Source organism: Amborella trichopoda, chromosome 5 (genome assembly GCF_054954075.1).
Source record: "Amborella trichopoda isolate Santa Cruz 75 chromosome 5, AtrichopodaSantaCruz75HAP2 v2.0, whole genome shotgun sequence".
Classification (NCBI taxonomy): domain Eukaryota; kingdom Viridiplantae; phylum Streptophyta; class Magnoliopsida; order Amborellales; family Amborellaceae; genus Amborella; species Amborella trichopoda.
The window spans coordinates 38,652,282-38,669,780 of record NC_142340.1 but is presented as its reverse complement, the minus strand read 5'-3'; the positions used below and the strand labels follow the sequence as shown (position 1 = coordinate 38,669,780).

General features: G+C 38.0%; 1 protein-coding gene across 4 annotated transcripts; it reads right to left on the bottom strand.

Annotated features, from left to right (window-relative positions):
- Positions 1-1,407: 1,407 nt before the first annotated feature.
- On the bottom strand, positions 1,408-16,721 carry LOC18432987 (myosin-binding protein 2). Of its 4 annotated transcripts, none has more exons than XM_088867817.1 (3): positions 14,458-16,721; positions 11,881-13,357; positions 1,408-1,928 (listed from the first exon to the last, which is right to left on the bottom strand). In XM_088867817.1, exons 1-2 carry the CDS (start codon positions 15,695-15,697, stop codon positions 11,889-11,891), a joined length of 2,709 nt encoding a protein of 902 aa, XP_088723943.1. In that variant the 5' UTR covers positions 15,698-16,721; the 3' UTR covers positions 1,408-1,928; positions 11,881-11,888. The 4 variants fall into 4 exon arrangements, with proteins under 4 accessions (XP_088723943.1, XP_020522140.2, XP_088723942.1 ...); XM_020666481.2 differs by having other exon boundaries at positions 11,881-13,360; positions 14,458-16,595; XM_088867816.1 differs by lacking the exon at positions 1,408-1,928 and adding an exon at positions 10,760-11,238 and having other exon boundaries at positions 14,458-16,610.
- Positions 16,722-17,499: the final 778 nt, after the last annotated feature.

Below are 17,499 nucleotides of genomic sequence, written 5' to 3'. Positions count from 1 at the left end.
TCAACATTTGATATTGTTAATGGGAGGAGTCCTAATCATACGCTCAATCTAGTGCCATCACTAATGCAAGGTAAGTGATAATGCCAATGCTTTTCTTGATATATTTGAGACTTATAAGCCCAAAAGAGGAAACTTGATAAACATAATGCGAGGTATCGGGATACCATAAATGAATATAGAAAAGAGAAGATATCAAGGAATGTGACTTAGTAATGCTTTACTTATGAAAAGAGATATTTCCATTAGGAATTTACAATAAGCTCAAATCCAAAAAGGTGAGCCCTTGCCGAATTTTGAAGAAATACAAGCATAATGCATATGGAGTGGAATTACCAAAAGCATTAGAAATCTCATAGATACTTAATGTTGCTTATTTTTTTGAATCATCGGACCCTCTAAAAGCCCAAGAAGACATTTACCAAGAAAGAAAGAAAAAATAATTGAAAAAGTTTTGTAGACTGAAAGCTTTCAAACTCGAAAGGGTTATATTGCCATTATCTAATCAATGGAAGGTAAACTCATATTCCGATAGTATGTGGATTTCAGAGCAACAGTTCAAGGGGGTGGATACAAATTTATACTGGCTTTATTTCGAAGACAACTTACAAGAGTCAAGTTCCTTTCAGCTGGGGGTGAATGATACAACCATTGCCCCAACAACAACCAATAGTTCATGGCTAGGCAAGGAAAGGGCATAGGAACATGGGGTGACAAAAATGGCAAAATAATGTAATTAAAGATGTTATTTTGGGCATTTATGTTTTATTTTAGTTATTCTATCCAATTTTATTAGGGCAGGGCTAGTCATTATTTTAAGTTTATGATTGATGACTAGGATTAAAAAGAATAGATGGCCAAGATTTTCTACGAGCTGTTAGGCTCTTGAGTTTGCTTAAATACTTGTTATTGAAGGTTTTGGGGAGATTTGTTACTTTTGGCTTAATAACTTTCAGTTAATAAAACTTGGAGGTGGATACCTCATTGTTTTCGCTAGTTTTTTTCCTTCTCGGCTATTCTTTTCCCTTCAAGCTTGTTATTTAATTGAGTTTTTGATGAATTAAGACGCTGATATGAGAAGAATCAAAACGCTAATTTGCATAGAATTAAAATGCTAATTTGCATCACATACTGTATTGACAAGGGGGAAAAAGCCTTATGCTTCCAAGCATCCTTGTGTAGCCTTGAGCACGACTATCATGATACACACAAATATGCTGCACGTGTGTGTGTGTGAGTGAGAGAGAGAGAGAGAGTGACCCCAACAGTGTTGAAGGTGCTTCACTCTGAATCATACCAGTTGCTGTCAATGAATGTTATTCATCTACAATCAAGAAGTGATTATCGATGTTCCAATTAATTAAAAAATTAAAATGTATTAAGCTGGACGCCAATAACATGCCTAAACTATAATGTGAAATCCTTCAAAAATTCCATAACTTTAGTTTCCAAAACTTCACTCAATCATACAACCATGCATCATGTTACATCCCTTAACAATATACAATCACATGTAAGAGAAATCAAATACATATGGATAAATTCCATCCATCTTCCTTGAAATAATCGAAATCTGGACAATCACCACACTACATTACAATCGAGGCCTCCATTGTTCTTTAACTTAAGAATCCATCAAGCAGCACCAAATTTCACTAGGCCAAAAACAAAGACAATCTTCTGTACTGACATATGCACAAACAAGGGAGGAACATATGCACAAACCTCTTAGAAAGTTTCACAAACAAGGGAGGAACATATGCACAAACCTCTTAAGAGAGTTTCACAAACAAGGGAGGAACATATGCACAGTCATGAAGAAGCTGGCTCCTCTTCAATATTCTCAAAAATTTCACATCACCGATGGTGTTTGGCATAACTTCATCCTTTATAGATCCAAAAACCAGAGGCAACTCGTAATGTGTTTTCTTCTGTTGCAACAAAAGATTCACAGGTGAAACATTATGCACCTTGGTTGATTCATACAAGGAAAGAAAGGTGATGATCCTAAAACACAAAAACTATATGACACAATTATGATAGACAAAGAAGAAATAAAATATTATTAGTTAACAAATTTAATAAGGTACATTTTCAGCAGAAAAAAAACTGGTGCAAGTTTGAACTCAAGTTGGTAGAAGAACATGAAACGACAATAAATCCATTAAAAGAGAGCCCACATATTCACAAAGGCAAGAGTAGCATGTCATTTGGTATCACCCAGAAGTCTAAACCCCATTCCATATTTTCTTGTACTATGCATTTGTGACAATTGTAAGATTAACCAAATTGGTCAGCTATCTCTTAAATTTTGATTTTAACATCCATTCATAACATCATTTTAGATAAACAAACGGCCTGGCGGACCGACTAGCTAAGGAGGGAGCGATCACACAAGCCGTTGCCACTTCTTAGCCCCGGGGCTCAGTTTTTACTAGCAACTACTTTTACCCTTGTGTCTGTTTCTGCTACAACTGTCACTCCCGTCTCTTCACATTGGTGTTTCAGCCTCTGCTTCCAAGGCTCCTGTTTACGAGTTTTAGTCTTTCTTTTTAGACCTCATCTTTGTACAATACCTCACCCCTGAGGTTTCCTCATTTTTTGACTGAGAAGCCCGGCATGTGGGTCCTCTCTGTCTACCTATGTATCTTTTTCTCCCTTTAATACATCATTAACTTTATAAAAAAAAAACATTTAGTTTAGATAAACCATTCTTTATGATTTTTAAAGGAACATCCATATAGAGGCTGCACTACACTGACTAGAGATTTCTTAGGTTCAATGTAGAAGATAACAGCTGCCCTGAAAGTCAAGGAACTAGTGACTGCTATTTAAAATTGTACACAAAGCATCTATGTTAATCAAATTTTTGATAGTGGCGATAACTCTAAAAATAGTTCAAGAAATATAGAAATCAAGAGTCAAGTGTAAGAGTGTCTGCATGTGCCTATGTGTGTGCGCATTCTTTCATTTATAAAAATACTCTATATTTCTGGGTCTTATTATATTGATTGGGATGGAAGGGTGGCTATACTAATGTCCAATTTGCGAATACAAGCCTACTAAACCAATGAGGCTGAAGAATGTACCATGCATAAATGTTAGAGGTGTTTTAGTTTTAATCATCTTCTTTGCTGCTTTTTCAATGCCGAGGGCTATTTATGGAGGAGGTACAACCCCTATGCTCATTATTCCTCAAACAAATTTTCTTTTGGTAATATTCAAGTTCTAGATACTACAATATGGGATAAGTGATGGAACAATTATGAGGCTTTGGGATGGATGACCGAGAATAATAAAAAACCAGGAGCACGAAGCAGTCAAAGATAACATTAGCAATTGGGAATTCTTGAATATCAGAATTTAGGTTGAGAAATGAGTTGATAGAAAAACACTGTTTCTACTTGAGAATGGAGGGAAAATGTATTTCACAGATTTCTGGTCATGTAGTCCAATGCTCTGGAGAAAATGATCTGGGAGCTAGCAGATGAGCTCAGATGACAATTGGAATAAAAAACTGGTGATCCGGCTTTTTCAATGAAGATGTGTACCACTTCCCCAAAAGACAAAACATTAGTTATAGTGATCTTTGTTGAAGTTTTCTAGCAGCAGCAAGAACCTACACTCCACATTTCTCAATCAATTGTAAGGGGAACAGAAAAGCTAAATGCTTGCAATCGACCTCATGGGGGCTATTTACTTTATTTATGGACATTCATTTTTTTGTGGCTGGATTGGATGCTTTCAACCATTTCCTTCCAAATAAGAGGGTTGGGATGGCATATCTTCTTTCATAAACATTGGAACTAAGCGATATATTCTGGAAAACATGGATTGCTTCATGAGAAGGACATGAGGGAATCATAGTTACCTGAAAATAGCACAAATAAGGGGGTGGGCCCACAAACCATTTTAAATGTGATGGAAAGCATGATAAAAAAAGAGGCATCTGAAAACAGGCAACCTTAAAAAATATCCAAAAAGGTTCTCTTGTATCTATGAACAAATGGACCAAAATCAAGTTCAAATAAAATCTCGAAACCTTGTTACTTCACTATTGATGACAGTGTGTTAGTAGGTAGACTGAATGACTGCAATTTTCGCAAGGCCCTATTTGCATCTTTCCTCCCCTTCAATCTTTATATATTAGGTTTCACCAGTGGTCTACTATTATTGACAGAATGAGGGAAGGATAGTAGAAATCTAAAAAGGAGTTTTCATAAAAAGAAAAAAAAATGAAAAAAAGCTGCCAACAAGGTATCCAATAACCGTTTCACATGAGGTAGAGATATCATATTAAACACAATTGTTTTACTTGTATCGCTCATGACACATGGTTTCTCATATGTGGTATCTGTACACTCACTAGAAGTAGGACCAAAAGAAAGGAAGGTCCTCAAGACGATGTTTGACTTAGATGGTAGAAAACAAGTCCCATCTCATGTTGTTATGCCCAAATGAAGTAACACCAATAATACTAATATTGTGAAAAAGTACAAAAGGCAGAAGGATTTAGTTCTCTTTCGTTTAAGTTCATTTAAGTTATTAGGACTTATATGTCTTATTCCCAATTTGTATGGGCAGTATTGCCATTTTTCAACTTTCATTAATATAAAAAGGAAAAATGAGAGGTGCCTGAGGTCTATTTTGGACTCAACACAATGAGTCCAATTATTAAATGAGTCCAATTATGTTGTACATGCTCAACCTGTTAAAGTATCCCTTGGTTCAAGGGGAAACTGAAATACTTGATTGAGGACTAGCCTAGTGAATCTGATAGTAGGTAAGAAGAGAGGATGAGAGAGTTTAAAATAATCACGACTTGGTTGTGGGTAGTATGGAACATCAAATAACAGCAAATGTGATGCTTCTTGCCACTATTAAAGAAATTTGAGACACTCTAAAAGAAACATATTCATCAGATAAGAATATCTCTTTGGTATAGGAGTTGATTGAGAAAATATTTCAATTCCAAAAAGGTAATAAGAGTATGAGTGAATATTCTGGTGCCTTTAGAGGCAAATGGAAAGAACTGAATCTGCATCAGCCTATATCTAGTGATGTGGAATTACGGAGGAAGTAGCATGAAGAATTTAGAGTTGCCAAATTTTTATCTAGTCATAATCCAGAGTACCATCCTATTTGCGAACTACTGTCCCTCAATAATGTGTATGAGCACATTCAACATGTCAATATATCTCCCATACTACGCCTTCTTCCGACTTGAGTGTTAGAGATGGAGCGGCATTGAATACATTTGTTGGAGGAGAAGATGGAGGCACAGGTCGGGGACAGGGTCGTGAGTCGTGGCTTAAGAAGAGGCCATGGTAGAGGTGATGAATGCAAGGTTTGTGAAACTTGAAAGTGTACGCATTGTGAGCATAGAAATCATACAGTTGATAAATACTACAATAAGGTTCATAAGCGTGCTTGGGGAAAATCACATTAAACATCTGAGAGTGATGATGTTTATCTGAATGGATCTAGTGATCAACAATAGTCAAATTATGTTGGTGACTCTGTTGTGCTTTCAAGAGAAGAGTGTAATAAACTTATTAAACAAGTACAAAAGCCTATTGCCACCCATCCACTTCCACTGCTACCCTTGGTAACTCAAGTACTTCTAAGCTTCTTGTGTCTCAGAAACCTACTCCTTAAGTTATTGACTCGGAAGCTTTCAACCACATGACTGGATAGTCCATTATTTTCGTATCTTCAGATAAGTGTCTCCCTAATTCCTTTGTTACTTTGTCTAATGGATAACAGTCTAGATGCCCAGATAGGGTATAGTTATGCTTATTTCTTCCTATTTTGTGTCCTCTATGCTATATGTTCCAAAGTTTCCTTTCAATTTATTGTCTATGAGTAAATTAACAAAATATATTCATTGTTCCATACCTTTTATCCTTCTTGTGTCTTTCAGGATTAGGGCTAGCATCAGGCTGAGCTGGCCCTCGCCCTAGCCCGGCCTTATTCCCTTGAGGGCCGGCCCAAGCCCCACCTTAGCCCTATACAGGGAGGGCCGTACGGGGTAAAACTAAATAAAAACATTGCAAAAAGATGAAGAAGTAAGGGATAACCAGGTTGAATCAGGCCGGGCTTGTCTTGGCCTGGTCCAACCCCGGCCCTCGGGCCACATTTTGTGGCCCAGGCCCTAGTTTTTTAGGGCCGGGCCACCACCGGCCCTTTGCCACCCTTATTCAGGATCTAAGGATGCATAGTGGTGGGTATGACTTAGGCGGCCTATACTATTTGGATCATAACCTAATTAGATCTACTCTTCAATCTGTTGCTTCTCCCTTGTTATGGCATTGTCAGTTGGGCCGTCCTCTCAATAACTTGAAGTTGTTAGTTCCTTCTTTAGAGTTTGTCTACACTTAGTGTGAGGCTTGTGAGTCATCTTAGGGTGTCTTTCAACCTAGGATTGATTAACGAGGACTTGTTCTATTCACAATTGTTCATTCTGATATCTGAGGTCCTGCTTGTCTGGTCATAGATATTTTGTAACTTTCATGGATGATTGTTCACGAATGACATGCTTACATTTAATAAAAGAAAGATACGAGATTTTTTCCATTTCTAAGTGTTTCACAAGGAGATTTAAACCTAGTTCAATAAGAACGTGTGTATTTTACATTCTAATAGTGCTAAAGAGTATCTTTCCAGAGAATTTCAAAATTGTTTTGCTCAAAATCGAATTTTACATCAAATTTCCTATGCACATACTCCTCAACATAATGGGTTTACTGAAAGAAAAATCAACATTTACTTGAAGTAACCCGCTTTGTGCTAATTAATATGAATGTTCCAAAAGCTTATTGCGGAATGCCTTGCTGCACTCATGTGGTTTATTTAATTGTATGCCCTCTTCAGTATTGAATGGAGAAATACTGCTCTCTGTTCTCTTTCTTGATACTCCATTGTTTGTTGTTCCTCCTGAAGTATTTGTTTGTGTTTCCAATGTTCATGTGTTAGGTACTGGTGATGATAAGTTGGATCCTCAAACTGTCAAGTGTGATTTTTTGCGGTATTCACAATTCCAAAAATGTTATAGTTGTTATCATTCTGGTTTACGAAAGAAATTTGTCTCTGTTAATGTTACCTTTCTTTAAAAGCAATTCTTATTTTTTAGAAGATGGTCATATGCTTAATGCAAATTTCTTTTATTCTTCTCTTAAAGAAGTCTCCACGTTATCATATTCTTTAGTTCCTTTTTCTATTCTTCTTGATACTTCTTCACCTCAGTTATTTGGATATGCCGAACCTATTACTTCTACACATCATGATGTACCTCTGGAGTAGCCTACACTGGCTCAGCCAGCCACTCAATCATCATCTTCGCCTATAGATCCACTTCATGCTTTCAACACACAATTTGTGCCTGGTGATGATAATGTACCAATAGCCATTCATAAAGATATAGGGTCTTGTACTCAATATCCCATTGCTCATTTTGTCAACTTTATAAATTCATCTGCATCCTATCAATTGGCTTTAGCTCTTTCATCTATTTCAATCCCAAGTTTGATCAAGAAGAACTTTCATACTGGTGGAAGAAAGCAATGAAAGAGAAAATGGACGCACTCGACTCGAATGATACATAAGAGCTTACTAAGTTACCTACTGAAAAGGATTGTTGGGTGTCGTTGGGTTTATGGAGTAAAATATCAGCCTGATGGCATTGTCAAAATATTAAAAGCCAATTTGGTTGTCAAAGGATACACCCAAACCTTTGGCATTGATAACTTTAAAACATTTGCTCTTATACTAAGCTTAATTTAGTTTGAGTAGTTATATATGTAGCAGCAAACGAGGGGTCAACACAGTGGCAGCTTGATGTGAAGAATTCCTTCCTCCATAATGATTTACAACAAGAGGTGTATAGGGAACAATTATTTGGGTTTGTTGCTTAGGAGGAGTCAGACAAGGTACATAAGTTGAAGAAAGCTATTTACAGTCTGAAGCAGTCCCCACATGCATGGTTTAATGGCTAGATCTGGTGTAGAGGCTGAATATAAAGGAAAGGACATGTAGTACATGTGAAGTGATGTGGCTAAAGACATGATGCAGGAGATGGGATTTACTTTGTTGAGGCTATGAAGATGTATTATAATGAAAGTACAATTTATATAGCCAGCAATCGATATTTCATGAGAGTACTAAGCATATTGAAGCAGACAATAGCTTTATTAAGGAGAAGATTAGTAGCAAGTAATTGTCTATTCTATATGTGAAATTTAATCATCAGTTGGCAGACATCTTTCACCAACGCCCTTGACTGTAATGTACTCCAAACAATTTGATTCAAGCTGGCATAGGTGAAATTTATGCTCAAGCTTAAGGGGAAGTGTTGAAAGTCCTTTTATCTTTATTTCTCTTTCATTTGAGTTAGTAGGATCAATATGCCCTATTGCATAATTGATTGGTAAACTTGCTTCTGATGCCCCTTGAGATAAATTGCTCTCATAAATTACAATGTTTTGGGCGATGGAACCTGATTAAGTTGAGAAGCATGTGGTAACAGTGATGTTTGAGATTGTATATTCTTATTTATCTTATTTCTGCCAAATCTTTCTTTGGAAGGAAGTTTAAAGACCATGAAAAGTTTTAGGAAACAGACTTCTAAAATGGAAGAAATCCCTCTGGAATCATTGAGAAGTTTGAGCACAAATTAGTGGCCTGGAAGAGCAGCTTTTTGTCCTTTGTTGGCTGACACACCGTCATCATGGCTACCCTTCCTATATCCCTTCCTTTTAAATGTCAGTATCCACAATGCCTGCCTCCATCAAAAGCATGCTTGAAAATCTGCTTGCGGTGTCCATAAGTTTCATCTCATCTAGGAAGCTGTATGCACTCCCAAGAGCTAGGGGCATGAGGAAGTTGAGAGACCGCAATATATAACCCTCTTTGGCAAATGGTGGTGGTCATATGCCAACAAGGAAGATCATCTTTATCAGCAGGCGATCAAACAGACCCAATGAATCTGGGTGGCTCCTAGACATCCATAGCTTGGAAGGATATTACGTCCACCTTCCTGTCTTTTTTGAGTAAAATCAGATAAGCAGTCAAAAGTGGAATCAGATTTGGAAGAACACATGGATAAGAAACAGCCACTCAAGATTGCTTTCCTCAACCCATTCCTCATTGCCTCAAACAAAGATGTCACTGTCTCAGACAACCGTGAATTGCTGGAGAGACAAACTGTCAGGTCGCCCAAAATAAGGTAAAATCTGGAGGAGACAGAAACCTCTGAGTTGGTTTCAATGTTAGAAACATTACAGCACTACATCATGACCCACTCCAGCAGAGAAAAAATGATATTGACACCATGCATCACAAGCAGGTATTTGGTTTCCTAATTCTACAAGGTCCTCACTCATCCTGTCCCATTCATAGCAGCAGCCTCCAAGGCCTGGCTTACCCCCGTACCACCAAATGTGCAGGCCCTTAATTGGTTGATAATATTAAAAAGCACTTACTGTGGATCATATTCAGAGAAGAGAAATCTAATTACCAAATCAATGACCCATGTACTAGGAGTACAATTAGACCATGGACCATCTGTTTATCCACTCTCCCAAATATTGCCCTTCTTCCTTAACCTATTTGACTTGCCCAGGGTAAAGCCTGCATCAGCCACGCAGCTATGACAATCCTTCTTCCCCACCCTCCCCAACAGCCAGCCTACTGTTGTGGCTTTCCTCATTACGGGCCTCTATTTGGGGCATCTGTTTGGAGCACGACCGATGCATCTTCAGGGGAAAAGAAAGACTACACATTGACTCTCCTAGGGACAGGATCAAAGCTTCCATTATTTCTGTCTTGAAAACAAAGAATTTACCTCCTCTTTGACACGCACGACCAACACTGGAAGGAAATCATTTGGTCAATTCCTTTGCAATAACACACTCCTTGCATTGGGTTCCACCAGAAATTGGAATGAACATACTCTATTGCAATTGGAAGATCACTTGGTAACCCAGGCATGGAGGGCGTTGAAGGAATTTACAGAAACCATTTGGGGTAAGCTTTACTAACATATTTAGAGCTTATTGGAGTAGGGGATGAAACACATGCAGAAGCCCGAACTTTACGTTTTGGCTTCAAAGTGTTCAATGGAAACTGCGTGCCAATTCTCCTAATCGAAGGATACGAGAGGAAGGTTATAAAGTGAACCAACAACTCGTCCCCATGCCCCTGGAGATTGGAGCATATTTTTGACAAGTTTGCTCATTTATCAGTCCTTATCGTTACCTTTAGCCACTTGTGGAGAGCGTCAAATGCTTCCTTGTATCCCTTAGCCAAAGAAGGAGCCACCAGTTCAGAGATCAGACCTTTGCATTTTGAGACCTTCCTCCTATGGACGCATTTTTTAATACTGAACATCTTTTGCAGAAATCCCACACTAACATACCTCACTACAACACATTTGATTTACACACGACAAGATGTAAATGTTTAAACCAGATTAGAAGTTATTTCCCCAAAAACAAAGAAACTTTTACTAATATTTTATGTCTTAGGCAATCAAAAAACTAGGGGAAAATATGTTCAAATTTTATCCATGCATCTAGGAAAAATTAAAGCAACCCAAATGAGAACTTCAGACTCCAAAGCTGGAGTGTACCGTTGACTGAATTTAGCCCATATCTTATCGACCATGTTCATGTGCGTAATCTTCCATATGTTTATTTGAGCAGTTTTATATCAGCCTAATTCATCAATGAGATGGTGTCAACTATCTAAAATGGGAAGTCACCAATTGAAGAAGAATAACAGCAACTACCATGTAATGGGATGTATTTGTTATGAAAATATACTATCACTGAGCATGACAAGCTCAACCCCATTGAACGCGTTGCAATTTTAAGATATATACAACACTTCTCGGGGAAAATAAAGTGTAAACCAAAGGGGACAAACATAATTTCAACAAAACATATAACTTCATGTAGTCTCTTCACTTGGCCCAGGTATAAGACAAAGTCTTTGATCTCTTTGGACAAATCAAAGTTAACAGTGATCATAGATCCCCACCATTGGCCATAAATGAGGACACCAAAGGCTCCATGTGTGTTGGCAACATGACCAGCCAAAAGGGCTCAGTTCCAAACAGTTCATTGACTATCTGAGGCAATCCGAGAATGGATACAATGAAGAAGTGAACGGGAGATGTAATGAAAAGTACATTGGAAAGAAGACCAAATGTGCTATCCTCTTAACAGACTAGCATAAGACCACCTACATTAAAGAAGTATATGAAATTCATATTACAAACAACTTATATTACAGCAAATAGTACAAATAATGATACGATCTCAAATTATCACCCTGACCTATGTTACCCAAAAAACCACTAAGGCTACCACCTCCAGTTTTAAACTGTAAAACGATGCAGAAATAGACCAGAAATGAGTTAAAGAAACATATAGAGCAAAAAGAAAGTCACAACTTGTGTAGAGGTGTGCGGATTATGACGCATGATTCAGCCAGCTTATGATATCGGTTTGAAGCCCACCTGTTTTTTGACAGTTACACTTTTGTGGTGTATTTTATTTAATCTTATTTCTATACCATGCCTTTTCATATATTTATCTCATTTTAGTGTAGTTTTCATTATTATTATTTCTAACTCTATAAAAGTCATTTTGGAGGATTTCTCCCCATTTCTTAATTTTAAGGTGCAGTGTCTGACCCCTTGGAAATGTGTTGGAAAGCAACACCCATTTTGGTAGCTGGGTAACATAGCTCAAGACTACAAAGGGCATGGTACAACCATTTTGGTAGCTGGGTAACATACCTCAAGACTACAAAGGCCATGGAGTTCAAAAATGGAAAAGTTCAATGATTTCTGATGAGAAAAGAAAGTAAGAGTTTAATTACCATCAGATTCATTGGGAACCATCATCCAGTGGCCTTGTCTCTACCCTTCGTAGCTCTTGCAGATGCTGGGCTATCTCCTGAAGGAGCTGCAGTCCTTCACTGTCTCTCCCAAGTGATTTGATTGCATGCTTTATAAATTCTCTATCTGCCTTAAGGGCTTCCAACCTCTCATCAAGAACTAATATTTCTCCAATAACGTTGGACTCATTTCCTCTATCAAGCTCCACGGGAGAGTCACTCCATTCTTCCACGTGACCATTTTCAACTTCTTTATCCCATTGAACTTCTACCTCATCACATGTGTCGTTTTCTCTTCCAAAAATTGTGAAATTTGCACAAGCATTCTCTAAATTGGCGTCGGCCGTTGAACTAGACAAAACTGGATGCCCCTCACCATTTGATTGAGAGTGAAGCTGCTGTTTCAGTGTTTTCAAATGTTCCAATATGCAGTGCTTCTCATCTTCAAAATCTAACAAATCTCCCTCCAAAACCCACATTTCCTTTTCCTCTCTGTCTTCATTGATGGGTGTGATATAGCTGGCTTTTTGCTCATTTTTCCCATCAACCTCTCCTTGGATCTCAAGCTCCCCAGAAGCCCCACTTTCTGATTTTCCACTAATTGACGAGGCAGACTGAGACTTGAGCTTCTGGTAATCACTGTCAATTGTTTTCATATTATCATGCCACTCCACATCTGAATAAAACCCACCTTTTGCTTCCTCTTGTGCTTCCTCATAATGGAACCTTTTCCTGTAAGTTTCTAGCTCTTCTTCCAAATCCTTGATTTCCTTCTCCCTTTTAGCAAGGAGTTCATTTGTCACCTGAAGTGCTTCTTGGTCATACTCAGCTTGCTCCTCCATCATTCTTTGGTATTGGTGAGCTTCCATTTGCATCGCCGCTTTCTCCTCCTGTAACCGAGTAATCATGGCCATGGCCTCATTTGCAGCAACTGTAGAAGCACTTCTTTCTTCCTCCAATTCTTTGTATAGAACCATCAAGGACTTTCGATCAGCTTGAATTTGCCTTTTCAGATGATCAATGACACTCTCACCTTCAATTTCACTCACGATACTTCCATCCAAGGATTCAAAACCAGATTCATTTCTCTCAATCGAAAGCCTTTTTGGTAGCCCGAGAACCCCAAAAGGACTAGGTACATCTGAGGTTCTCTCATTCCATATATTTTCCAATCCTTGAGAGGCAAATGACCGGGTAGTTATAGATTTAACTTCGATTTGTGGCCTCAATGAGTCATTCTTATCACTGGGGGCGTCTCTGACAATGTTCGTCAAAGTCTCATTCACCTTATTAGATGTAGCAAGCTTGTAAACATCATTTAAGTCCATGCAATCAGTTGCCAAAGCTGAAGCCTCTTCAATTTGTGGCGAAAGAACTGGGGAAGCTTCATTTGAATTGAGTTCCACTTCAGATTTCTGTTGACAAATCCCCACATCAGCCTCTTTGATCTCTTCAACATCTGCTGCATAAAAGTTGATTATATAAAACATAAACTTCATGAGAACAACAAAAAGAATAAAGTAATAAAAAGGAATGCACAAGAATTAGTGGAACCTCAAAACCTAAATCCAAAACCACAAATGGATAGAGTACAAACCAAATTATTATTATTGTCAAAGAACTAGCATTCAAGAAATGAGTCTCAAATGGAGATGAATTTCATTAAGGAGTCAAAAATAAAAAAAATCAAGAGAATGGCATTCAGTTACATTCCAAAAAACTGGAACAACATAGAGACATCCAAAGAAAATTGAGAGATACAAATAATGGCTTTTAAATTACATTCTAAAAAAACATGAGAATGGCTTTTAGTTTCATTCTAAAAATAAAAAATGGAAGGTTCATAAACTCTCTGATCTCTTAAATGTCAGATGACTTTTATCTGATTTTTAAATGATAAAATTCATCGGACCTACATAGTAATACAATATTAGAAAGGATGTCAAAAACATTTGGGAGCACAAGAACCCAAATTCAAAACCATCCATATATTGACAGGAATTTTTCTCTTTTTTGTGTTTTAACCGCACTCAAAATCATTGGATAACACCCACCAAATTAGTCTTGATGAACATGACTTTCTTCTCTTAAGAAAGAAGTCCAGAAAACCAAGCAATAAATTTTTTGGATTCATCAGTACAAATGATGATCAACAATTCTCACTAGAAATGAATGATAAACAATTAAGGTGAAAGAACCCCATTTCAAAACCTTCCATAACTAGCATGAAAATCCTAATAGTCAGCTATAGCTGTTAGCCTCCATTAAAATAACTCATTAAGGAACAAATCAAGATAACCAAGCAATAACTTTACTAGTTCTTGATTAGAATGAAATCAATAATACAGGAGGAGCAGAAACCAGTTTCAAAATCACCTGTAGATAGCCAGGAAAATATTTTCCTTTGTGTGGGTATGTGTGTGTGTGTGTGTGTGTGATTGTTAAACTAGCACCCATCCAATTAGTCTGAATGAGTATGACATCCATCAAGAAATAATCAAGAAACCAGGCTATAACTTTTGGGTTCATTCCAGAAACCATAAAGGATTATGAACTCACCTTGATCTGCGATTCCTATCACTACAACAGCTTCAACAACCTTAGCAGGCGTCAGCGGCTGAGCAGAAAGATCCTCACTCCAATCAAGATCTTCTAAACCATGTCTAAAGCCCACATCACAAAATTCCCCAACTTCCTTTGTTTGTGTGAGCAATTCCTTAACTTCTTCGCTGGACCTCATCATACTCTCATCAGGAGCTCTTGTTACATCCTTGGGCAAGCAATCCCTTGCCAAAATATCGCGTTTTATAAGATGCAATTGCTCATCAGGAACTTTTTCAGAAGCTTTGCTCACTGTTTCTAGAAGCAAGTCCTTCTGTATTGGTGTTTCCAATGAATGATCCAATGGCTCTTCTTCCTTGACACCATTACCTTCTGAAATTTCCACCATACTTGAATCATCTTCATCTGGAATCTCAGATTCAGAATCAGAATGGACGTTCAGTTCCATGTATCCAATATGAGATAAGGGATCAAAGCCTCGTTTTTCCATATATTCAGCGTTTTTAGTGCCTGCAAGTTCTTCTGTTTTCACAGAAGTGTCTCTCCTCTTCAATAACTCTTCTTGATCGATGCCCCTCATTGAAAAGATGGGGAATTCAGTTAATTTGCTTCCAGTTGATATAGCTCGAATCAGTCGTGATCGAGTTTTCAATGGCTCACCACAACAAGAACAGAGCTGAGGCCTAGAATTTTCAGAGATTTCTCTTGTTGGGTTCTCCAAAAGGGCCATTTTTTCATGCTTACAATTATCTGTAGGCAATTTGAGGGGAATCCTATGGTCATCGACAATCGAACACTCAAGATCTGCACCCAAAATTCCAACCAGTGATCGATAAGTCTCTGAATTCGACTTGTTTTCGGTGGCAAAAGAGAGGAGACAACCCTCACACATCGCTCGAACATCTGAAAGCTTCCTATGAATATGGCAATAGGCCAATGAAGAGAGCTCAACTCCATGAGCATGACAGATTAACTCGTTATAATAAAAGTTTGGGTCCTTTTTTGAGAGAAGATGATCAATCCTTGAACAAAACAAGCATGGAATTTGCAATTCAAAGAGGCGGGCAAATTCAGAGGCAATGAAATTGAAGAGGCCACCAAGAAACAGCAAAACGATCAAAACCCATTCAAGAAATGCATAGATCAAGGAGCCTGCAAACTTCCCGAATCTCTTGTGAAGAATAAAAGCAAATTTCCCGGTCGCCATGAAGTTATGGAGAAAACGAGACAAAAGCATACAAACCCAAAATGATGGCAACGTGCGGAGATTAATGAATCTGAATTCCCAGTCTTACCAACATAAAATTCACAGAAAACCTTTAAAAACCAGTAAGATTCAATAGAATTTGCAGCTACCTCACCGTGATCTCCGATGCGAATGAAAATTATCTCTCTTGAAAAAAGAGGAATTTAACAGAATCTGATGAGAAACCAATGAGAAGCTGGATGTTGAATGCCATGACATACAAATAAAGAAGACAAGTTCCTCAAAAGTCATCAATAGTGCAAAGACAACAGTTTGAAATTAAAACAATGGGGGCCCCAAAGAAGGAAAAAAAAGGGGGGTAAATAAAAGAGCTAAATTTCTTCTCTCCTGTTAAGAAAACAGAGAGCCACAACCTGATCGAATGCTGCTGTAAATTTCTTGACAAGCAGCATCGATCTGGTTGCGTGAGAGAGAGAGAGAGAGGGGAAATGGAAAATGGGTATTAATAATATTAAATAATTTGTTTTTAATAGAAGGAAAACCGGGCCTAAAAAAAGTAAAGTGGGTATTAAATATATTAAATAGTTTTAATAGTGAAGAAATTGAAGCTCCTCCTGAAATGGGTTGTCGGGTCAACGGGCGGCTGCTAGAAATCCGGTGCTTGCCTCTCTTTCTCTCTCTAAAATATGCTCTGCTCTCTATCTCTCTAGGTACTTCTCTTTGGTTGCGGAGATGTTCGACTGAATAAAAACCATGACTTTTTTGAAGCAAATGTTTGTTCGAATTTATGCCGTTGATATGTTTGAAGGAACGATCAGAAGTAGATTCCTTCTAACGTCTATAAACGAACCCTTTACCTGATACCAACTTCTACGAAACTACCCAATACCAACCCCCAAATAAGCGAAGGAAAATGTATTGATGAGGTGGCCTTCTTCTTAAACACTATTTCTACTCTCTCTCTCCATATTTGTACTCTCTCTCTCTTTTGGAAAATTTGTACCCTCTTGAGACTCTCTCTTTTCCCCTAAACAGCTAAGGCTCATTGTGGGCCGGTCGGTCCGCCGATCGGCCTAGTCTTTAAAAAATGTAGGGTTTGGGCTGCAAATCGTGGCTTGACGGCCGGTCTAAGGCATTATTAACCTAGTTCGGCCTTGTTGGCCCTAAACATTTATTTTTATTTATTATTTTTTTGTTTTGCCGCGGCCTCACCCGGCCAAAGCCGGGCATGGGCTCTCTGTGGGGTAAAGGGCCCTAGCCCATATAAAGAGCTATTTCTACCTTCTCCCCAAAAAAATTTGAATTGAAAGTCTCTCTCTCTCAATTGAAAGAGTCTCTCTACCTAATGTCTCTCTCAATTGAAAGTGTCTCTCTACCCAATGTCTCACCCACAATGGTCAATATCCACATATTTAATGTCCAAAACCTCTCTCTCCATCTATTTTGAGGGAATGTGGTCATTGACTTTTCGCTTTTATGGTGGACCTGTCTCTCATTCATTAAAAGTTCAATTAAATTAAATTGTGTTTGGGTCTTGAGTAAGAAATTGGTGTAATAAGGAGGCTAGACCGCTGTGACGGTTGAGATCTATATCAATCTAGAATATGGATATTACTTCTTTGTTGGAAGTGCTTTTTAATCATCAATTACGGGTCATATTAGATCTCCATATATGATTCATATTAGATCTGACCAACTGCCAATCCTATTTCATCTACGTTCTTGATAGACCATCTTTGTCTCAATAAAGTCTTTTATTTACACGGTCTTTCCCCATTACTTAGAAAAAAATGAGTTATCCGTTCGCATACAACATACTATCATTACCGCCT